The sequence below is a fragment of the Amphibalanus amphitrite genome, unplaced genomic scaffold (genome assembly GCF_019059575.1).
Source record: "Amphibalanus amphitrite isolate SeventyFive unplaced genomic scaffold, NRLGWU_Aamphi_draft 001080F_arrow, whole genome shotgun sequence".
NCBI classification, from domain to species: Eukaryota; Metazoa; Arthropoda; class Thecostraca; order Balanomorpha; family Balanidae; genus Amphibalanus; species Amphibalanus amphitrite.
In genome coordinates this window covers 119,026-142,945 of record NW_024882574.1, presented here as the reverse complement: position 1 = coordinate 142,945, position 23,920 = coordinate 119,026, and the positions used below count along the sequence as shown (strand labels likewise).

The 23,920-nt window shown below is 49.1% G+C and overlaps 1 protein-coding gene across 16 annotated transcripts in view; it reads right to left on the bottom strand.

Annotated features, from left to right (window-relative positions):
- Window positions 1-23,920, bottom strand: part of LOC122369859 (ATP-dependent 6-phosphofructokinase-like) — a 98,852-nt gene that overhangs the window by 30,234 nt on the left and 44,698 nt on the right. For all 16 annotated transcript variants that reach the window (XM_043344947.1, XM_043344939.1, XM_043344940.1 and 13 more), the window contains 2 exons: window positions 22,527-22,673; window positions 21,897-22,028 (listed from right to left, as the gene is read on the bottom strand). In XM_043344947.1, coding sequence (XP_043200882.1) covers window positions 21,897-22,028; window positions 22,527-22,673 — 279 coding nt within the window. The remainder of the gene's footprint in view (window positions 1-21,896; window positions 22,029-22,526; window positions 22,674-23,920) is intronic.

The following is a 23,920-nucleotide window of genomic DNA, read 5'->3' as shown; positions in this document are numbered from 1 at the left end:
GAAAAATAGAAAAATAGTTCTGGTGACCTGAGGTCAGAGGTCAGGTCAACGACCCCGAAATGTGGTTTTAGTTTTTCGCAAATAACTTCGACAAAAATGGTCATAGAGCTACGGCAGTGGTACCATCGCATTCGCCTTGTCAAGCCGCGTCGAATGATATATATTTTGTTCGGAAAAGGTCAAATTTTATGTTGACCTCATGTGACCTCGAATGACCTCTGGTTGACCTTGACTCATGAAAGGTCGTTTATGATGGATTTGTATCCGCTGATCACGAATCTGGCATCTATTTTCCTCTAAGCCTTCATTTAGAGCTTCCGGATGGCAAAATTGTCTTATTTATTATCACTAATTTGAATTAGTGAAATAGCCTCTAGCAGGGATACTCTTCTGTGACCTTGACCTTTGAGCAGCCTTGTATCGTAAGATGAACCACAAATAGGGAACTGATAAGCCTCAAAACATTTCAAAACATCTTGGAAGTTAGCACGCAAGATGTGCGAAAAAAGTGCCAAGCTTGAGGTCAATTTTGAGCGTGACCTTGACCTTGACCTTTGATTTTGAGCACAGTTTTGGAATCCTCAGATTCTCGTCTTTTGTTTGACACCCAATTTTGCCGGTTTGATGCAGCCTGCCGTCCTCTAGAAGGCTTACTTTGAGATCACTACACATGTGCCGGTTTTTGCCTTTGACCTTGACCTCTGACCTTGAAAATTGACCTGAGGTCAAAAATTTTAGGTGCTTTAGAATTTTCTCGTAAGGACCTTTCGTTTGGTATCGCTTTTGTTTCCGTAGCTCCCTTTTTACGGAGTTAGACAGGGGGGGCGATAAACGCCCCCCCCCCGGGCTGCGGTGGTTGGGATTACCCCCCGGGCCCGGCCGGGTTAAGCGGATTCCATAGTACCTAGCTTCCAATACGTCCGAGAAACATTCTCTCAAATTTAAGCACACGTAGGCATATACCCTGCACATAGGCTATCTTCAATGTCCAGTGCACGTGTTGCGTGTTTCGAGGCGCTTTAGCTCCGTTCTCTCTTAGGTTTGTCAGGCTATAGGTCTGAAATTTTCACAACATATGCAGAAAAGATGCATGATAACGTGTGCCAGAAACGGCAGCGGCGCGCTCAGCTAAAAACCAAACCGCAGCGGGGGGGGGGGAGGTGTTCCATCCCCACTCTCTAGGAAGGCGAGGGTTAATAACAGTTTGCACAAGCACAAGGCCAATCATGCTCGAAACACTGCTGTGCATAAAACGCTCTTTTGACACCAGCTTTATTGTTTTAATGGAAGCCTTCAAGAGCACTTCGGCTCCCTTCTTCAGCCAAGTCACGTAAAAACACTAAAAAAAACAGTAATACACAACATCGAGATGTCGATTGATTCGAGGTCAAAATCGTATAGGCCCTTGTATAAGGGCATCAGTGCGCCACATTAAATGTACAATTGTCACACAACTTTATGAAGCTTTCAAAAATATACACGTCCAGATAATGGAGCAGTAACCTCTCTACAAAGAAACATCTAGATGTAAAACACAAAGCACACATTGCTGGACGCTGACACTGAAAACACACGGTGCACACTATTCAATATTCATTGGCACCCCTGATCGACGTGTTCAAAAGGTGTCGATTTTTTCATTTTCGCTATGTACATATATGCCCTCTTTTATTTTCGCTTTCTCAAGTTGTAATGGCATAGTATAATGATGAAAAAGTTTTGAGTTCCCATTACGTCCTTGACTGAAGTACACGGACTGCTGTATTAAACCATAAAATGCTCAGAACTACAGCCCTAGATGAAACACATACAATATCTAAGGAAAGTCATTATTTTTATGCCTATCTATGTTCATTGTTAGGTCCTTTACGCATGACAACTATCTGTTCTTTTTATTTCTTAAATCGTTACCATTGAAGTAGGTATATAGAACGGCACTGTTCATGAAAAAGTTGACTTTATATTCCTGTTATACAGGCACAGGATACTGTTATAACCCGCGCACCGACGGGGGGGCGGATATCCGCCCCCCCCTGAGGTTTTTCGCGAATAGCGGGAAAACCGCGGCGCGTAGCGCCGCGAAATTTGGTATGACTATTCCCTCATCAATTTTACACATGGTGTGCAAGTTTGAACCTCCTACCTTTGAAGGTCAGGTCACCAGGTCACTTTAAATGACCCAACCTCAAGTCACTTGTTTGCAACTTTGTCACCGTGCCAGAGCTACAGTAGATGTCGGAGGCCTTTGAAAGTCGCAGGATATTATTAGGTCATTAGTAGCTACAATTTGTATATCTCGGAACTTTGATATCGGTGACCTAAGGTCAGGTCAATTTCGCGACCTCCCCATTATAAGTCAATGGGGGAAAAATCAACTCCCTGTTTTTACCACTAAAACGGGTCGGAATGGCCCCATATACCATACATGACTTCATATACGATCAACCTTCACTACCTTGAGGTCTGTTTTGCTGTTGGGCAGCTGTGAGGTCATGTGACGTCATCAAAGGTCACCAAAGGTTTTTGGCCAATAACTCCGTACAGGAGCAAGATACAGACGCGTGGATGGTCTCATTGTGTTCAGCTCGTCAAGAAGCATCGAATGATATACATGATGACCTCGAGGTCACGTGACCTGAGGTCAACCTTTGACCTTGACCTTTCGAGGTCAACATATATATCATTCGATGCGGATTGACGAGAGGATCACGATGATGCCCTTAGTTTGTTCCTATCTTGACTAATTCGAAAGTTATTCGAGAAAAACTCTCCATATCTAGCGCCGCCATTTTGACTTTTTCGACCCCTGTGACGTCATCTTTGACCTGACCTGAAAATGACCTTAGTAAAAATTGTAGATCTTGACCGTGCGTATCCGATGCCGTTTACCGCTTGTCGCTATCTTGCTTCGTTCTCGAGATCTCAGGGGGGGCGGTCATCCGCCCCCCCCCCCCGTCGGTGCGAAGTTGGCGCAGACCCCCGTCGGTGCGCGGGATAACTATGTACAGGGTGGAAAGTAATTACGCGAACATACTTTTCCGTCTTATAGCAATGGAAAAAACGGCGATGACATGAAAATTTCATCTTTTCATATATTCCTATTTATGTGCGATACACTGACAAAGGCGTTCAGGCATAATTGACATGAGCATGTCAAGCACTGTTGGACAAAGCTTAGTCCACGCCTCCTGGAGCTGTCTGGTGAGGCAATCGATGTTGGTGGCTACTAGCAGCTCTTAGACGCTCTCCTGAAGAGTCGCCTGGGTATTTTTGATCAAATTGAGGTCTGGGCTATTCCCAGATTGACCATTATATGCCCAGAAGAAGAACGGGTTCTCAAAGCACCAGTCTTGCGTCTTTTTAGCCGTGAGAGGAAGGACTTTATCAATCATGAAGAAGAGTTTCTTTGCGTCGGGCACAAAAGTGCGCTCAATCATTTTGCCCCTTTTGGTGCATTGATGGAATAGATAAAGAGACTCGTCTGGAAGGATGTTCCACTAGTTGTATACTTTATTTTTGGTGGCCTTGTTGGTCACTACATGAAATTCTGACACCATCCGGGCGCTCATAACACGCTGATGTGTGTTCCTTTGCCGGATGTTTGGAGGTTGGGACGGGCGGGACGTCGGACGCATCAGCAGCCCCCAACGCGTTGTTCTGCAGGTTTGACGGATGAAATAGCTTCGAAGATGTCTCACCCAACCACAAAGCCAGCTGCCTGTCCTCCTCTGTTCAGGTTTGGCGGTCTTTAGAAAACTTAAATTGACAATCCTGCTGTTAATTCATGAATTTTGGTCATCTCGATTGTTTGTACGGCTTGATTTTCGAATTTTCACGGATTTATGTATGAATCGTGATATCTTAGATCGGAAACCCGGCCAAAGTAAACCATTTCGCCTGTTTTCGGGTCGACTGTTGTCGTTTGGTCGCGGAAATGGTGACCACCCATTCGGCGCCTGAATTCGCCAAGGTTTTACTGCCGCCAACGGCTTTGCTTTTTAAGTCCTCTTAACCCGCGCCCCGTAGGGCTACCGGCGGACCCTACCACCCGTAGGGGGGGGGGGGGGGGCCGTATCGGCCCCCCCCTAAGATCTCGGAAAGTTACCGGCCGATTTTCAAAATTCAAACGGCGTTCGATAGCCCCACCCGGGAACTACCTTGTGACCAAATTTCATTGACCTAGGTCAAACCGATGACGTCACAGGTCAGGTCAAAGGTCAGATTTTCACCGTTCACAGGCAATTCAAGAAATGTGCTGTGAAAGCGAGTAAATTGGTAATTTATTGAAAACCATCGATGGTACATTGTTCGTCAAACACATACTTTGCTATCTGAGGTCACTAATACCAGGTCAGGTCACAGCGAGGTCAGGTCACCGCGGGTCACAATATGAATGTGTCGTGTGATACATGTTTTATGGTCCATTTTACATGACAAATGCGATTATGTGGGTTAGGCAGCCTTTGGGGCCAGCCTAGGTCACGTTTTTGTGAAGGTCAGGTCAAGGTCAGGTCAAAAAAGGTCAAATTTCAAAGTTGATATTTTTGCATAAAATGGGTATCGATTCGATGCAGCTCGTCACGGGGAGTCTAATGGTGGTCTTCGTTTTGCTCTACGAGTTCTAGAATTGCCAAAAATTGAGTTTGAAAATTTGACGTCATCATTTTTGAACAGTTTTTTCGCTATAACTTGGCCAAAAAACGAGGTATCGATCTGAAATTTGGTATGTAGATAGAAGACGGTAGGCACTATCACATATATTCCGTTTTTTTTGAAACTCAAAAAACTTTTTGGATTGTTTTGCAAATATATCCAAAAAAATGCTTTTTTGATTTTTGGGGGTCAAAAATCAAAATTTTCAAAAATTCGAGATAGCAGTTTTGTAGCCCTGTCAATTCTACACCTTTTATGTCTGGATCATTTTTCTGTATCTTCAAAGCTGTAGTCCTGACAGGTCTTCTCGCGAAGGTCTTTTTTCGGTCGAAAATGACAGAACATGACGTCACTCTGACGTCATTTGTGGCCAACCTATCATAGCCTCTGGAAAAATTTTTGGTCACAATGTGTAAAATTGATGCCCGGAAGAGTCCTGAAAGTTTGGTGGCGATATCTCCAGCCGTTTAGGAGATATCGACCGAAAAGGACAGGGGGGGGGCCGTTTCGGCCCCCCCCCCTACGGGGCGCGGGTTAAGTTTTATTATGCTTCAACCAAAGGTGTAATTGAGTTATGCTGGTGCCGAGACCGTTCCGAGTCCCTTCCGCACCAATCCAGCCAAAATAATCACAAACGCTTTCCCTGGCAACTTCAAATTGAGCTCTTTGCCCATTTTGGTCTTGAGCAGCGTATGGCGTCAGCACCACTCGAAGCCGAGAGGTGTTGTAGACCTTCCAAGTCATTTTTCAAAGTAAGGTCACTTTTGTTAGATGAGGCGACAACAAGCACGACCAGTCATGTTCCATAACAGCCCGCGCTCATACAAAATCTCCACTGACGGGCGAAATTGTAAGAAAATACATGTTCGCGTAATTACTTTCCACCCTGTAGGTACTGTTCAAATGTAGAATATAACCTTTTTACCACAAAATCTGAGCTACGATCAATGTCAGATAAAAGACAAAACACATTAGTATGCAAAGTTATATCATTTTACTATAATCAGTACCTTGCTGCCAATATCTCACATTGAGGTTGCGTTGAAAATGACGTTTAAACCCTACTGTTTTACTCAGCCATAGACGAGTGGCTGTAGTGCACTGCCACGTCCGCCCATGACTGAGCGAACGTGTTTGTCCTCTATTCTCGAGTTTATTGTGAGTTTGTGACGTGGCTGCAATGACTGTATGTATATTGCATATGTATAGGGTACCTGATAATTACGGAGCGAGCGAAGCGAGCGTTAGTCTTTCCTTAGATTAACGGAAATTTCCGAGTATGAGCGGCCGGCCGGCCGGCCGGCCGGCCGTGCGGACGCTTTTGCGAGGCTTATATCTCAGGAACCACATGACCGATTTACATGCGGTAATTTTTGTAGGGTAGCTTCATTCCTTCTACCAAGTATTGGACTATTCCCGATGCATGTGGGTGACCCCTTATGCACGTGCCACGTGCAAAACGAAGAGGTGTCAGTTTTGTAATTGTTGCAATATCTCGGTAACTACTTGGCCGATTGCGCTGAAAGTTGGCATGTAGGTAGGCACCCACTAGGCACTAAATCAATGTGCCACAGTTGGGGTGCTGCTGCACATGCGCACGTGCAGGGGTCGTTTTCAGATCTCGAGAACGGCTCGACCGATTGCGCTCAAATTTGGTACACAGTTAGGGACTGGTTAGTAGGGTGCCGTGCCAAGTCAGTTGCAGTGGCGGTCGCAGGGGGGGGGGGCATCAGGGCCATGGCCCCCCCAAAGCCAAATCAGGGGGGCCATCATATCATTTGGCCCCCCCCCCCCCAAACAACCGACGGGCCCCCATGGCCGTATGGGGCCCTGGCCCGTATTCGATTGTCACGAGGCTCGAGAAACCCACGCCAGCTATTAATAGCTCCCATACCAGTCTTTGAAGGTCCTACACTGACCTCTGAGGGCCCTTCAGTGGCGGTCAAGCGTCTACATTGACCGCTTAGGACCCACATTGACCTCTGAGGGCCCTCCACTGGCCTTTGAGGGCCCCTAAACCGGCCTCAGGGGCCCAACCGGCGTCTGAGAGCCTCACACCGGCCTCTGGTGGCCTCATTTCTGTCTCTCGAGTCCCAAGACTAGACTTTAAGTGTCTCTGAGACACTGGATTCTGAAGACCAGATGCCGGCCTCTAAGAGTTCGCATCGGCCTCTGGGGGCCCATCTTGGCCTTTGAGGGCCCTCCGCTGGTCTCTGGTGTCCAACGCCGGCCCATGCCGGCCTTTTAGGGCCCCACACTGACCTCTGAGGGCCCCATGCTTGCCTGTAAGCCTCTGAGGGCCCCCGCACTGGATTCTGAAGACCCGATGCCGGCCTCTAAGAGCCCGCATCGGCCTCTGGGGGCCCATCTTGGCCTTTGAGGGCCCTCCGCTGGTCTCTGGTGTCCAACGCCGGCCCATGCCGGCCTTTTAGGGCCCCACACTGGCCTCTGAGGGCCCCATGCTGGCCTGTAAGGACCCACATTAGCCTCTGAGGGCCCCCGCACTGGATTCTGAAGACCCAATGCCGGCCGCTCAGGGCCCGCAACAGCGTCTGAGGGCCCATCTTGGCCTTTGAGGGCCCTTCGCTGGCCTCTGGGGTTCAACGCCGGCCCATGCCGGTCTTTTAGGGCCCCACACTGACCTCTGAGGGCCCCATGCTGGTCTGTAAGGACACACATTAGCCTCTGTGGGCCCCGCACTGTATTCTGAAGACCCGATGCCGGCATCTAAGGGCCCGCATCATCCTCTGAGGGCCCATCTTGGCTTTTGAGGGCCCTCTGCTGGCCTCTGGGGTCCAACGCAGGCCAATGCCAGTCTTTTAGGGTCCCATTCTGACCTTTGAGGGCCCCATGCTGGCCTGTAAGGGCTCACATTAGCCTCTGAGGCCCCCCCCACTGGATTCATAAGACCCGATGCCGGCCGCTAAGGGTCAGCATCGGCTTATGAGGGCCCATCTTGGCCTTTGAGGGCCTTCTGTTGGCCTCTGGGGTCTAACGCCGGCCCATGCCGGTCTTTTAGGGCCCCACACTGACCTCTGAGAGCCCGTCCTGGCCTGTAAGGACCCACCTTAGTCTCTGAGGGCCCCGCACGGGCTTCTGAAGACCCGATGCCGGCCGCTCAGGGCCCGCTTCGGCGTCTGAGGGCCCATCTTGGCCTTTGAGGACCCTCCGCTGGCCTCTGGGGTCCAACACCGGCCCATGCCGGTCTTATAGGGTCCTATTCTGACCTTTGAGGGCCCATGCTGGCCTGTAAGGGCTCACATTAGCCCCTGAGAGTCCCCCACACTGGATTCTGAAGACCCGATGCCGGCCTCTAAGGGCCCGCATCGGTCTCTGAGGGCCCATCTTGGCCTTTGACGGCCCTCTACTGGCCTCTGGGGTCCAACGCCGGCCCATGTCGGTCTTTTAGAGCCCCACGGTAACCTCTGAGGGCTCCATGCTGGCCTGTAAGGACCCACATTAGCCTTTGAGTGCCCAATTCAGTCTCTGATGGTCTCAAACTGCCCTTTGCAGGCCCTGTACTGGTCTCTGAGGGCCCTAAACTGGCCCCTAAGGGCCCAAACCAGCCTCTAAAGGTCCCACACCGGCCTTTGATAGCCCTATTATGTTCTCTGGGGGGGGGGGGGGGGCTCAAGCCTTACCTTTGGGTGTCACGCACTTGCCTCTGAAAGCCCACATCAGCCTCTGGGGCCCTACCTGGGGCCTTTGAGGCCCTTTGCTGACCCTTGGGTCCAACGCCGGCCTCTGGGGGGTCTGACACCGTACTCTAAGGGCCCCATTGCAGCCTCTAGGCGATAGGTATCGCCGAAGCGCTATCGATGGGCCCATAAGTGTAGGAACCATGGGTGCAGTGGGCGCAGTTGCACCAACAATAATTCTGCAGTGGGTGCAGACAATGTATTCTGCATCCACAGTAATCTGGAACAAAACCCCCTTTTCTCAGCAACACTACTTTCCATGCAGCATGACAAATTTAGGATATTTGGCCCACTATCCATCTTCTGAAGTATTCGCTACGTAATGGCCTTCGAAACTTACATTTGTGCTCAAGTAAAAAAAAAAAAGATGAAACGGAACACATGTGATTGAACAGTGAACAGATACTGATGACCCACTGTCAAAAGTTTTAGCACGATGATCTTAGAAAATGGCAAAGTTAGCCGCGCTGCCTTTACTTTTGCGGTAGTCCATTCACAGTTGCGTGAATTATTGACAATATCATTGCTTCAAAATGCACTTATCGGTACCTTTTCGACATGGTACCTCCTCAAAGCTCGCATTTCGCAATGAGCCTCCTCTCGGGTGCCGCTCACTAACCCCCCCCCCCCCCCCGCTTCACCGGCCATGGCCTGGATTTCTGCACTCGTGCACTACGTCCGTGGGCCCCTTTAAGCTAGCACCGGGCCCCCCGGGTCAGCGCAGGGGCCCCTTTGACAAGTTGGCCCCCCCCCCCCAAACTCCAAGTCTGCGACCGCCCCTGGTCAGTTGAGACCCATTTTGCACGTGCGCACGTGCGGGGTGCCGCTTCCAGATCTCGAGAACGGCTGGGCCGATTGTGCCCAAATTTGGCACATCGCTAGAGACCGGTTAGTAGGGTGCCGTGCACAAGTCAGTTGGAGGTACCCCCTCACAATTTCGCACGTGCAAGGCCCACCCTCTCGCTCGCTCCGTTAGTCGCGCCAAAAGGCGTTATACTGGTATTTTATGATACCTGATAATAATTCAACGACATCTCGATGTTTGTATTACTGCTTTTTAGTATTTCTACGTAACTTGGCTGAAGAAGGGAGCCGAAGTGCTCTTGAAAGCTTCCATTAAAACAATAAAGCTTGTGTCAAAAGAACGTTTTATGCATATAGCATAAACCATGTCCCAGCTAAACAGCAACATTTACAACTAAAACCACTACTGATTGATGGCGATGGCGTTGACACAGCGATGCTGCAGCGAGCTTGAACCGCTGGAAGACGCCAGTGGATAGGAGGGAGACGATCAACACGAGGGCGCCCATAGGTAGGAGGGTCCCGATCAACATTCAGTAGGAGGGAACCAATGGGAAGGAGGGCGCCAATGGGTAGCAAGTCAGTGCTCAACACGATGATGCCAGAAGGGAGGAGGGCGGCCGCCCAAATTCAAAGGCGGGCGCGATAGGTGGGAAGGGCGCCAGTGGGCAGCAGGGCGGTGACTTTGGGTAATGCATCTGTATGTAATAGCTACATTACTTCGGACTGCGGGTACGGCGCATATTTTCAAGTAATAACGTAGTGTAGTCTGCTTACCCTCTAGCTAGAATCTGGACATGACGAGGTAATGCGCATATACCACCCGCAGAGCAAGGCTTTAAGTGACCATCCCACCTTAACATTAGTTTTGAGTTGAGATGGCCAAATTGGGGTCCCTAGCTTGCACTTACCGGTTTGGGTACTCACAGCATCGATAATTGCTTTAATTCGGATATATTTAATTTCAAACTTGCAGTTTTCAGATTCTAAGGGGCTAATGCATTTGAATGCCCCCTTACCCCTCGCCCTGGCAGGGGAGGTTAATGCAACCCCCTAAGGTTTTTCGAAGATAGCGTAAAAACGGCGGCGCGCAGCGCCACCAAATTTGGCACAGCCTATGGGGCAACCATTTTACATGTGACCTGAAAATTTCAAGTCCGGGTGACCTTGGGTCAGGTCACCAGGTCAGAAAACTGGTACAAGGTTATGGTCAAATTTCAATTTTCTTTTTGCAACTGTCCAACTCACAGTTTTGGACTGATTTCCTTCAAACTTTCAGGATGTGCTAAGTTCACCGAGTTGTATAACATATAGTTCGTTTTTTTAGGTCACTGACCTGAGGTCAGTAAGAGGTCATTACGTCGTAATGTTAAGCCTATGGGAAAATACTAAATTCGGAAAATACTGGAGATATCCGCTTCGTTCCATCACTTTTGTGCTTTGAAACCATAGTAAGTAACAGCAGGTCACTTGGTGCTTCTTTGTTTGGTGTACTTATTCATGGGTCAGGTCAAATGAGGTCAACTGAGGTCAAATGACGTTTTTGCCAATAACTTGGCACATAATGACGCTAGAGCTTAAAAAATGGTATCATTGTGTTCCTGGTGATCAGCCGAATCGAATGATATGCGATGTGATGCAATATGGTTAACTTGAACTTCATTAGTTAATTAAAGTTTACTTAAAAATTAAGAAAAGCTTTAAGTACACTTAAGCAAACAACAAAGTATATCATTCGACGCGCCTTGACGTGCTGAGTTCACTGGTGCTTTTCTTTTTTTCTATCTTAATTGGTTCAAAAGTTTAAGCGAAAAACTTTTGACCTGTTTTTAGCAAAAATTTTACATTTATACCCCCCAAACCCCCCTAAATATTGACCTAGAGCAACCAAATTTGCACAGGGGCGAGAGCTCCAGGGGCTCACCTACCTACCAAATTTGGTGTTTCTAGGTGCCATAGGAGCCAATCGCGAGGGGGGGGGGGGTCGCATCAACCAGGCCGTGTTATGAAAAATGCCCTGCCAGGGCTAGGGGTTAACCCTATTCCGGGCGGGCCCTTCAGGTTTTTCTTCTACCATTGCCAAACGCCGCAAGACTGAAAGCTCATACTCGGTGACTTTTTCTGAACATTCATTGCGCACATGTTGACAAAAAAAGTTGCCGGGTCAGGTCAGGTCAGGTCACCAGAGGCGGTTTGGTGACCTCACCTCAGACAAGTTTGCAATCACGCCAGAGCTAGAGTTTTTGACGGATCAATTTCTTCTCTTCAGGTTCTAGTTAGGGTACCAGTATGTGCAATTTGTTTATCTCAGAATTTTTATATCTCTGACCTGAGGTCAGGCCAGACTCGTGACTTTTACATTGCAAACCTATGTATGGGAAAATATTGAAACGCCTCCTGCTTCGTGTAAACGAGTCAAAACCACCCAATTCTTTCAATATTATGGAAAATTATCTCATCGGTGATGATCCTGGTGCCGCTAATTGACAGGGGCACCGGGAAAGTTCATCTGAGGTCATGTGACGTCATAAATCGTTTTTCTATCAATAAATCACGACACGATGGCGCTTAAGACTTGTAAGTGGTACCAAACTGCTCGCCTGGTCAAGGCGCGTCGTTTGGTAGCAGCATGACCATACCCCACAATCTCATTGATGTTGACCTGACCTTGACCTGGGATCAAATTTCAAATTGACCTGTGAAGGTCATCGCATACTTAATTCGCATCGCCTCGACGAGAGCAACAAAAAATGTATTAATTTTATGTCTCTTTGTTTCTTAGTTTAAAAGTTATATAGGTAACTAATTCCAAAACATTTTATCGTTGATGACCTCTGGTGACCTCAATATTGACCTGACCTGAAAATGTTTTATGTAAAGGCTGTAGATCTATAAACGCCCTATCAAACGCCGTTTGCCGTTTGTCGCTGCGATGTGTTGTTTTTTAGATCTGAAGGGGGCCGAAAAGGCCCCCCCCCGCCCAGAATCGAACCTTTCAGAGCCCGCCCGGAATAGGGTTAAATTTGTGACGTCAGCGGAGATCTTCCGATTTTTAAATCTTATACTAAACCATCGTTAACACGTGATGGTATATGCTGCTTTCCGCGCAACGTCTGCCGCACTAAAAGGATGTCATATTATTGCTTCCAAATGAAGTCGCTAGGAACAACTGAGATCCCAAAAAGTAAACAAAATTAAAAGTATATTATCTTGAAAACCAGTGAATACTAATTGGTAAATATTCATTTTTGATCTTTCTGAACCCGAGGACATCGCTTTTATGGCAATTCATTAGCTTTTTCAAAGATGGGAGGGTCCCTTTAATTCGTCAGCTCCGGGAAGAATTATTTTCAGTTCAAACTGAACAGGAACCCGGAGAAGAAGTCCGGAGCCAGTGTCAAAGCACCGCTACCACGACTTCCAATTCCTGCGGTGACCAATGGATATATCGCTTCGAGGCATACTTACGGTCCCCAAGGCTGACAAAAGCTTGGAAACTAATGCGTCCAAACTTACAAGCTATAACGTGTCACATCGGCTGCGTGGGTCAGCGCTCCACGGGACAGAGCCGTCACCCTTCCTCGTCACACCTCGCGAAGGGGAACCAGTCCCCATCCAGCCCCCCTCCCCTCCTTCCCACGCCGAACCTCGACGGCGCTACAGGTGGTCAGGGATTAGCTGTACCCGCTACCCATCCTTCCCGGCTCCCAGGGATGATCAAGAAGCGGCGAGAGACTGCACGGCTCCAAGAAGGAATGACGAAACAGACGAAGCATAAACTAATATAGAACGCAGTACAAGGGACTATGCTCGAATACATTACGGGCTGAGGACAACTTGAGTATCCTGAGCCCAGGGAAACGACGGAACAGAGCAATCAGGATTCCTAGATCCACCGAGATCATGCATACCTTTCGTGACTCGGAGTTCGGACCCATGCACATTGCACGCGTCTGCATCCGAGTGGGAGTGCCTTATCTGTGATTTCGATTCCATTCCTGATGGATATTAAAGCATGCTGCATCTAAAACCTATAATCTATGATACCTTCGAATCGATTCTTGGGCCACCGTAATTAGCTACACTCAGCTTAAGAAAACTTTAAGAGATGTTTCATCAAGACCCTACGCTGGAGACACTCTGAAGGGTACCTAAATGCATGCACATTGTAATTCAGGGTTTTTGGAGTCGTGGTAGTGCTGTTCCGAATCCGACTTCGACTCCGACTCCGGGCTCCTGACCGACTCCGACTCCGACTCCGGCTCCGACTCCTACTCCGGGTCTGATACAAAGGGCAATGGTGGCCGCCAAAATTCCACGTGTTAGATAACGTCCAAGGGGAGGTCGCTCCCACATTCCGCTTTCGTTCATGCGGTCACTATTTCTCCCACGTGGACGCAGCTGAATCCACAAGAGACCAGCGGCCAGCGGCCAGCTTGAAAACCCGCCGAGAAGCACCAGTGTGGCCGTATCATGACCACAAGCATCGCCATCATGTCGGTCTGTGTTTGTGATAGGCACTTTTCGGAGCGATAAAAGAAGAAAGTAAATACACAGTTGTCATTAGCCGTTTTCACGACGGGCTATCAGGCGAATGCGCCTTTTTGACCAAATCTGCACCTAATCTCTTTTACAGCAAATATCTTCATTTTATGAATTTATTTCAGTGTTTTAATCGATGATGCTCTCTGATAATATGACAAAGCAGGCATATAAGCAATTAGTGCAACCCTAGCTGATAGCTGCTAAGAGACACAATGAGCCTAATTTGACCAAATATGCACCTAATCTCTACCAGATATGCCCCAAATGTGTACCAGATCGCCGTCGTGAAAACGGCTATTAACCCTCGCCCGGCGAGGGGGGTTGATGCAACCCCCCTAAGGTTTTTCGCAAATACCGTTCTACGCGCCAAATTTTGCATACCCTCTGGGGCAACCTTTTCGTACCTTTCCTGAAAATTTGAAGTCCCAGTATTTTCAGGTTAGGTCACCAGGTCACAAAACCGGTACAAGGTCAGGGGAAAATTGGACTAGCTTAGCGGCAACTGAATTCCAGAGTTCACTTAAATTTGTAATAAAGTATATCATTCGACGTGCACGGACGTCCTGAGTTCACTGGTGCTTTTATTTTTGCTCTATCTTTACTAGGTAAAAAGTTATAAGCGAAAAACGTTTGACATGTTTTAGTAAAGTTTTTGCATTCATACCCCTCAAATACCCTCTAAATATTGACTAAGAGTCACCAAACTTTCACAGGGGCGAGATCTCCTATTGACCCACCTACCCTGTAAATTTGGCGTTTCTAAGTGCCATAGGAGCCAATCGCGAGGGGGTCATTGACCTGACCTGGAAGTTCAACCAATGACCTAGGACCTCAAAATTGGGTATCATCGGCTTTGCCTCGTGACGGGCAGCATCCTCGTTTTTTTTTCGCGAAGCATTAGCTCGATCAGGGGCCAAACGGCAAGGGGGGTCCAACCGACCCCCCCCCCCCTGCACGTTAGAAGCTGGCAAACGCCGCACACATGCGAGGGTTAAAGTCCTTTAAGCTGCTGCTATACACCATACTAGTGATGTCAATTAAGGAAAATCGTGATACCGATACCAAAGCAAATACAAGCATAAGCCATGGGAAAATACCGAAACCAAACAAACTCGGGAAAATCAGGTAAGTACCAACTTTTTACCAAACTCACAGCCTTTTCATATAAGCGACGATTCAAAACAAAATCCTAAGGTGGGGGGGGGGGGGGCACCTATAGACATCGCCTTGGTACATCGCTAGAGACCGGTTAGTAGGGTACTGACTACCGTCAACCGTGCACAAGTCAGTTGGAAGTAACATCCCCCTCACAATTACGCAAATGCAAGGGCCACCCCCTCGCTGGCTCGTCTGTCGCCCCCCCCCCCCCCAAGGTGTCTTACTGGCATTAACACTAAATACCAGTCTGAAGAGTGACCATTAGTGCGTAGGTATGCATATCATTAGAATCAGCACTGCTTTTGAAATCCAGCAATAGCAAAAACAAGTCGATCCCTTGCAAATTCTCAAACCCTGGGCCTGATAATTCCTTTAAAATCCGCGAGTAGCTGGGGAGGGGGGCGTAGGTACATCCCCACTTTTTCGCCGCGCTATCGCTAAAAATACGGCGCGCCGCAGCCGCACCAAATTTTGGTTACCTCTAGGGAATCGATTGAAGTTTATTGTTTCGTATATCGTTGAGAGCTTCTGCGAGGAGCATGATAAATGTAGGAAGTATCATCGTCGTGTTCTTTCGTTTGCCCTCTCGTGCGTTTCGCTGCGTCTATAGGGTTCTCGAGTTATCGGCTGGGGGCGTTTACCCCCCCCCCCCCCCCCAGCAAATGGCGGGTGGCGAAATACCCCCACCAACTGCCGGGTGCTTAGTTACGAAGCAATTGTAGACTTCCGTCAACAAACCCTCCAGTAACTAGCAAGACTCCAATAAAAAACGCGAGCTGATGCTTCGCCGCGTGTTTAGCCTGAGATGAGCACTGCGCAACCATGCCACATCAGCTGCCTGCGTGGATCCGCGTTCCCCGGGACGGACGGTCACCCCTTCTCGTCACGCCTGGCTGGAGTCGGGACGCGGCTACCCTCCTGCCCTCCCTTTCCCACCCGATCGTCGCCAGCGCAGCATTCCGGAAAGGATTAGCCATATCCATCCCCGATCTACGATCAAAAAGCACCGAGAGACTGCATGGCTACAAGTCGGAATATAAAACAGAGGCAAGGCTAGTAGCTTGCACTCCGTCATGTGCCTTCAATGACCTGAAACTCCTTCAATTGCAAGAATGATAATAGTGAGCAGAATCAGATACTACTTGTTGCGAGCGAGGGACCGAAGCGGTCTTTTCAATATTACGGACAAATCTCGGTAGGAGCGGCCCGGCTCGGACCGGCCCTGCCTGTAACACTTTAAACCCTCGTCCTGTTGGGGGGGGGGGGGGAGCTATTTTTGTCCCCTCCAGTCTTTTCGCAATATCATTAAAACTGCTGCGCCGATCGTCGCGAAACTTTCACTACCCTCTCGTACATTCCTTTTACACATTGTGTTCAAAAATTGTTCAATTGCCTATGATAGCTTGGCCAGAAATGACGTCAGAGTGACGTCATTTTCATCGATTTAAAAGGCTAATAACTCAGCAACCGCTGCACAGTGTGGCCGAGCACCAATTTAGCGCGAATTTAATCCCAGCGCCGCTCAGATCCACTGAAAATGGCTCCCTGGTTCCAAAATTGACACCCTTATGTGAGACCTTTTGCGATACATTGTAAATGCTTGCTGGCACACAGCGACGTAATTTCGCAGAAAAAGTGAGGGGAACTAGGTCACGACGGGTGATGTATTTACCAGGGCCGGGCAGTCGATTGATCTTCGGGTACTCTGACTTCGACTCCGACTCAAGCTTCCAAAAATCAATTTCGACTCCGACTCCGGGCTGAACTGTCGATAGACTCTGACTCCGATTCCGCAGCCATGACAAGTCTGCGGAGTCGATGAATTTTGGTGAATCCGACCCCGAGTCTGGCTCCGGATTCCAAAATCGATTTTATTTCGACTCTAACTCCGGTCAGAACTTCCACCAGATATGGACTCAGACCCCGCAATCCTGGTATTTACCAGCAAGTAAGAGGCATAAAATTAAAGAACAAGTGCGTGGTGCTTCGTTCCCATTACTATTCCGCCAAAGGTCTGGTGCGACCCAGTTTCATCCAACGATACAAGGCTGCTATAAGGTCAAGGTCACCTGAGAGTTTCCTTGCTAAAAGTTTTTTCACTGATTCAAGTCGGCCAAATGATGAAGACATTCTTGCCATGTTAAGGCTCTAAATGAATGCTTACAGCAAACTGGATGCCAGATTCGTGATCAGCGGTTACGAATCGTATATATAAGCTACCATTCATGTGTCTAGGCAAAAAGAAGGTCATTCGAGGTCACATGAGGTCAACATAAAACTTGAACTTTTCCATGCAAAATATGTGTCATTCGACGCGTCTTGACAAGACGAATGCGATAGTACCACTACTGTAGCTCTCGGACCATTTTTGTTAGTTATTTGCGAAACACCAAAACCTCAGCTCAGGGTCGTTGACCTGACCTCTGACCTCAGGTCACCAAAACTATTTTCATACTTTTTTACCAGGGGTGCGGAGCCGGAGCCGGAGCTGGAGTCGGAGCCGCCGGAGCCGGCATATTTTGCCCGGAGCCGGAGCCGTAGCCGGAGCCGTCGAAAAAGGGGGCGATTCCGGCTCCTTTTTTTGAAGAGGAAAAATTATTGACCTAGTTCGGTTTGACAGTTCAAGGCAGTAAAACATGCGGTAGTCAAAATATGAAAATAGCCTTGTTATGCAAATACAGAAGCAGCGCGCACCAATCCCATCATCTTGTTTCTTCCACCCGTATTTAATTGCATAGGGGATGTACTGAGTATTGGAGCCGGAGCCGGAGCCGGAGCAGCCGGAGCCGGACCATTTTACTCGGAGCCGAAGCTGGAGCCGGAGTCGCCATCGCATTTCACCCGGAGCCGGAGCCGGAGCCGATTTTTTTTCTCTGGAGCCGGAGCCGTCTGAAATTTTCACGGCTCCGCATCCCTGCTTTTTACCCACATCAAACGCCACGCAACCGCTTCTGTTATTTGTCACAATCGTTTTGTCATAATTGTTTCACAATCGTTTTGTTCCATGATATATTATTTGGGCATTTTGGGTAGGGTGAGTCAGGTGACGTCAGGTTAGGTCGATCATCAGGCTATTCTTATTTCGTCTTTACCAACACTGATAGCATCAGCCCGTGCCGCTGGTCACTACAGCGAAACTTGAGCAGCACACCCAGCGCTACTATCCACTCGCTCCTCAGCTAATTACTTCGACTGCCCGGCTCGGCCCGACCCTGCCCGGCCACCCTACCCGGAACAAATTGGACTCTGCGGGAGGTCGCGGGAGGGACCACAGCTTCAATGGGCCGCCCGACCCTTCATTAGGGGGCGCCACCGGACAGAAGAGTGTATACGGCGGCCAATTTTCACACACATTTTACACACATATTGACAGAACACCGACTTAACAGGACCGACCTCAAAATGGCCCTAGGGCATGTTTAGAGGCCAAGGAACATGGCCCCGGTCTTGGAATTGTCAGGACCGGGTTTTCGGTCCTGACAGGGAAATCGGTCCTGTCGGGTCGGTGTGTATCCCGTCATCGGCCCTGACAAGTGAGTGCTTACACACGCACACACACACACACACACACACACACACACACACACAGTTATCGGACAACAGCGTAATCACCCTGTGACACATTACCAACATGAGAATTGGTAAGCATGTTGAGTGTTGAGTGTTCACCGCAAGAGAGGTTTATTAGCAGCTACAACAATATGGTTGAAGAGCTATGTAATTCAGAAGAAACCGCGAAACAGAAAGTGACACGTTACCCCACACCGTGTATCAACTTAACACACGATTTTTAATTCATGTATGTAACAACCGATCTAAAACACTATTCATATAAAGATTGTTATTTAATCATGCAAAAAGGTAAAGTTATAACAATATTACACGATTTCTTATAACGTACCCAATCTACAGTAAGTAAACACAAAATTTACAGGGTAGGTGGACCTACAGCAAATCTCGCCCCTGTGCAAATTTGGGGCAATATTTATGGGTGTTCGAAGGATATAAAAGAAACAAATTCGCTAAAACAGGATAAAGGTTTTTCGATTATAACTTAACCCGCGCCCCACTGGGGTCTGCGTATAACGCGCCCTACTGGGGGAGGGGGGGCACAGTGATGCAAATGGGGTTCACGAGTGGCCATAAATACCGAAAAGGCCCAAATTTCAAGTCCACCTAATCGAATAAATCGTAATATGGCTGGTCAGGCAAATGTTTGGGGTGTCTGAAAAAACATGATTTTCATGTTTTTGTCAAGACCGGCCTCGTGTATGATTGTCAGAAGTCGTGACGTTTTCTGTCGTAAAATGACTGTCAGATACTCGTAACTTCAAACGCCGCTAGCGTGCGTTCATTTCATACAAAAGACAAAAATTATACATGGCAATGATCCCCAAAGTCTGCTGCTTCTAATGCAGGGTCACAAAAAGCCGTATCTCTTTTGATTTGGCGTTGATCTAACTATTTGTCATCATGTTGCAATCGCAATTTTTTTTAATATTTGCTTTCGTTTCACCCACAGCAGTTTACACAGTGTGTGCTCGTTAGTGCACCATACCGTCCATAGCATTCCCTGATCATTTCTGAGCCGCACTGTGAAAGAATGAAGGCGCTAGCACAGGGCTGACCGGCGGTACTTAAGTTGTCGTCCGTTGCGGTCGGGTGCCGCGGCGCGGTGGGCGAAATGTTTATCTCGGAATTTTGATATCGGTGACCTAAGGTCAGGTCAATTTTGCGACCTCCCCATTATAAGACAATGAGAGAAAATTGAAATGCGCCTCTTTTGGACGAATGGGTTCAAAACCCTCTCAAACATCGGTTCATAGGTAAACATGACACAATGAATCGGAAAAATGCACCTGTCCCCTCTGTGTGCCCCTGAGGTCATCTCAGGTCATGAGCGGTCACCAGCAGTTTTTTTGGCTACAACTATTGATAAACACGTGCTAAAGCAATGAAAACACGTCAGACGTATTCAGCTCGACGATACGGATCGACTGATATGCAACATGACCCTTTCCGGTTAGGTCATGACCTTGACAAATGGTCAAATTGGTCAATTTTTTTCTTCAAAATGACCTTTCAAGGTCAACAAATAGTTCATTTGACGCGTCTCGACGAGAGGAACACGATGCTGCCAAAAATAATGTCGTGACTCTCTTGAGTCAAAAGTTATTGACGAAAAACCATTTTCGTGAAAACGGCAATTTTTACAGTTTTTGCCCTCTGGAGGCTAAACCGTTGACCTGAAGTCAAATCTGAGAACAATACTCAGAAAGGTCTGTAAAATGTCTATCGAATGCGGTTTTCCGCGGCGCTTTAGCTCGATTGGTTCCCGAGTTAGCCGTTGGCAGTTTCCAAAATTGTTGAAATTGACTACATTTGACCTTTGATGATCTCTGGCGACCTGACCTTTGACCTGACCCAAAATGACCGAAATGTTTCAGTCATTATTTTTTATGCTCTTTCGAATGCCGCTTACCGCGTGTCGCTACGTGGCCCAGGAGCCGAGTTAGACGGGGGTGTTCAGACCCCCCCCCCCCCGCCCGGCGCGGAAGTCGCGGAGCACCGGCCCGGCGCGGGTTAAGGTGGGATGGTCACTTTAACCGGTGCCCTAGTGGGGTCTATTTATAACACGACCTGGTGGTGGTGGGGGGGGGGGCTATTTTTTGCCCCCTACACTCGTATCTCCGAAACTACTGGACGGATCCGCAAAATTCAAACGGCAAATTTGTCGAGAAAAATCTAATTTCATTGACCTCGCGGTCACCGATGACGTCACAGGTCAGGTCAAAGATGAAATGTTTCACCGTTCACGGGTCTTCTTGGGAATGCGCTACAACATCGAATAAAACGCATTTTATCGAAAATCAGCCATAGGGCGTCAGTTGCCTAGTACATATGTTGCTATTAGAGATCACTGATAATACCGGGTCAGGTCACAGGTTAGGTCACCAAGGTACAGCACATAACCCAATTTTACTAGGGCTGTGCGATGCATGTTTTATGGACAATTTTTCATTTCCATCATCTCATTGGTGTTGGTTATAAGACCATCAGGAACGGTTTAGGTCACTTCCCAGTTCCTGGTGGAGGTTAGGTCAAAAAGGTCATATTTCTGAAAGTTGATATTTTTGCATAACATGGGCATTGATTCGATGCAGCTCGTCACGGCTAGTCTAATGGTGGTCTTTATTTTACGCTACGTGGAAGAATTGCTAAAAATAGAGTTTGAAAATTTGAAATCATCAATTTTGAACAGGTTCGCTATAACTTGGAAAAAAAGAGGCATCGATCTAAAATTTGGTATGTGAATAGAAATCGGTAGAAGCTATCACGTGTATTCCGATTTTTTTTTAATCGACAGACATTTTGGATTTTTTGGCCATTGTATTAAAAAAAAATGATTTGGGGGTGGGTCAAAATTCAAGAATTCAAAAATTTCGAGATAGCAGTTTAGTAGCCCTGGTAATTCTACACCTTCTATGTCTTATAGGTTTTTCTGTATCTTCAAAGCTATAGGCCTGACAGCTCTTCCCGCGAAACCTTTTTTGGGTCGAAAACGACAGAACATGACGTCACTCTGACGTCATTTGAGGCCAAGCTATCATAGCCTTTGGAAAATTTTTAGTCACAATGTGTAAAATTGATGCCCGGGAGGGTACTGAAAGTTTGGTGCTGATCGGCGCAGCGGTTCTGGAGATATATCGAAATGTCTGGAGGGGGGGGGGGCAAAAAATAGCCCCCCCCCCCCACCGGCGCGGGTTAAGGATAGGGATTCAAGCACGTTTGGTCACATCATTCCCCGCTCCTTTTCCAGCTATGCACAGCCCGCCACCACCGATATTAGTAAAAATTGTCAATGTATTTGTGACACTGCACAGTGCTCAGCCAGCTACACGTGTATTGGCTTGTTTGTTTATTGGGGCCTTAGGGCGCGCCGACTACAAAGGTCATTTTGCGCCGGCAACGTGAGCCGTTTCTGTGGATTGGTGTCAGCTGTCGGCACAGTCGTATCCAACGAGCCCCGGCACCCACCTGTATTTTGTGCTCCTTGAAGCGGGCCGCCACCTGACTCATGTACTTTTGGGGCAGCGTGCGCTTGGTGCCGAGGAAGGCGCCTCCCTGCGGCACCCAGCCGGTGACATCGCCCCAGCCCATCTCCTTCACCTGCCGTCACAGGTCACACAGGTCACCGGCCGTCGCAGGTCACACAGGTCACACAGGTCACCTGCCGTCACAGGTCACACAGGTCACACAGGTCACCTGCGGTCACAGATGGCACAGGTTGCACAGGTCACCTGCCGTCACAGGTCACACAGGTCGCACAGGTCACCTGCCGTCACAGGTCACACAGGTCACCTGCGGTCACAGATGGCACAGGTTGCACAGGTCACCTGCCGTCACAGGTCACACAGGTCACACAGGTCACCTGCCGTCACAGGACACGCAGGTCACACAGGTCACCTGCGGTCACAGGTCACACAGGTCACCTGCCGTCACAGGTCACACAGGACACACAGGTCACACAGGACACACAGGTCACACAGGTCACACAGGTCACCTGCCGTCACAGATGGCACAGGTCAGTAGCAGCTCCCCAGTCCGGCGCGGCGGTCAGCTGCAGTGCCAGTGACCCTGCCGGCCCGGCGGGGGGCGGGGGCTCACCTGGTTCTCCACCAGACCCTCGATGCCGTCCTGAATGCCGAGCACCGTGTCGCCGCGGTAGATACCGTTCCTGACGAACGACCGGACGGCGGCGTTCATGCCGCAGCAGGGCGCACCCACGTGCATCACGGCCAGCGTGTGTCCGCCCTGCCGGCCCGCCGACACCACACCGGTCACAGAGTACACTGGTGATGGGCACAGAGGTCCCCGCCGGCACCACACCGGTCACAGAGTACACTGGTGATGGGTATAGAGGTCCCCGCCGACACCACACCGGTCACAGAGTACACTGGTGATGGGTACAGAGGTCCCTGCCGACACCGGTCACAGAGCACACTGGTGATGGGTACAGAGGTCCCTGCCGGCCCGCCGACACCACACCGGTCACAGAGTACACTGGTGATGGGTACAGAGGTCCCCGCCGACACCTCACCGGTCACAGAGTGCTCTGGTGATGGGTACAGAACAGAGGTCCCTGCCGGCCCGCCGATACCACACCGGTACACTAAATGTGTGTGTGTGTGTGGGGGAGGGGTACAGACTGTCGCGCGGTACACCGGTGTGTGTGTGGGGGGGGGGGGTACGAGTTGCCGCTGTCACACTAGCGGGGGTTATGGATTGTTGTCGCACGGTACACGGTTTGGGTACAAGGCCAACTGGCCTGCCGCCAACGTTACAAGAGACATCATGTCGAAACCTTGGCCACAGACGGACGGACGTACGGGCGCAGCGTAAATCAATACAGGGTGAGCCAAAAAGGATGGAAACCTTTAGAACTCGCAAAAAACATGCATTAGGTGGTCACATACGTATTTATGCTGTAATATCGAGATGTGACTGGACTTACTTTCCATGCGTGCCTCAAAAAGTACCTGTATAAAGTGACATATGACAGATGGCGACCAGCCAGCACACTACAAGTGCGCATAGCGCATGACAACTTGATTGTTGATTCGAGTCCCGTCATTTGCTGCACTGAGGCCTTCAGGCGAGCAAGACGCCGCTTCACATCCAAAAAGCAGGCCCCATCGAGAGCCGCGGAATAAGAGAGAAGCGCGCCATTTTCAGAACAGACCGGGCGGACTAAGCGAGAAGCGCGCCATTTTCAGAACAGGCCGGCGGCCGACAGCCGTCCGCTCGGCCCCGTAACTCCGCCTTGCAATCGACAAACATATACTGTCAATACGGAGAAAGACAGCAACAGCCGGCCAGGCCCAGGGCGGACGGGGTCCCGGGTCAGGTCAGTGACCTGTCCCCACATACCTAGACATACCGATCAAGACAGGGGGAGGGAGGGAGTGACCGTTCTCTCCGAGTCACCAGCTGCACAGGCCGAGTCACCAGCTGCACAGGCCGAGTCACCAGCTGCACAGACCGAGTCACCAGCTGCACAG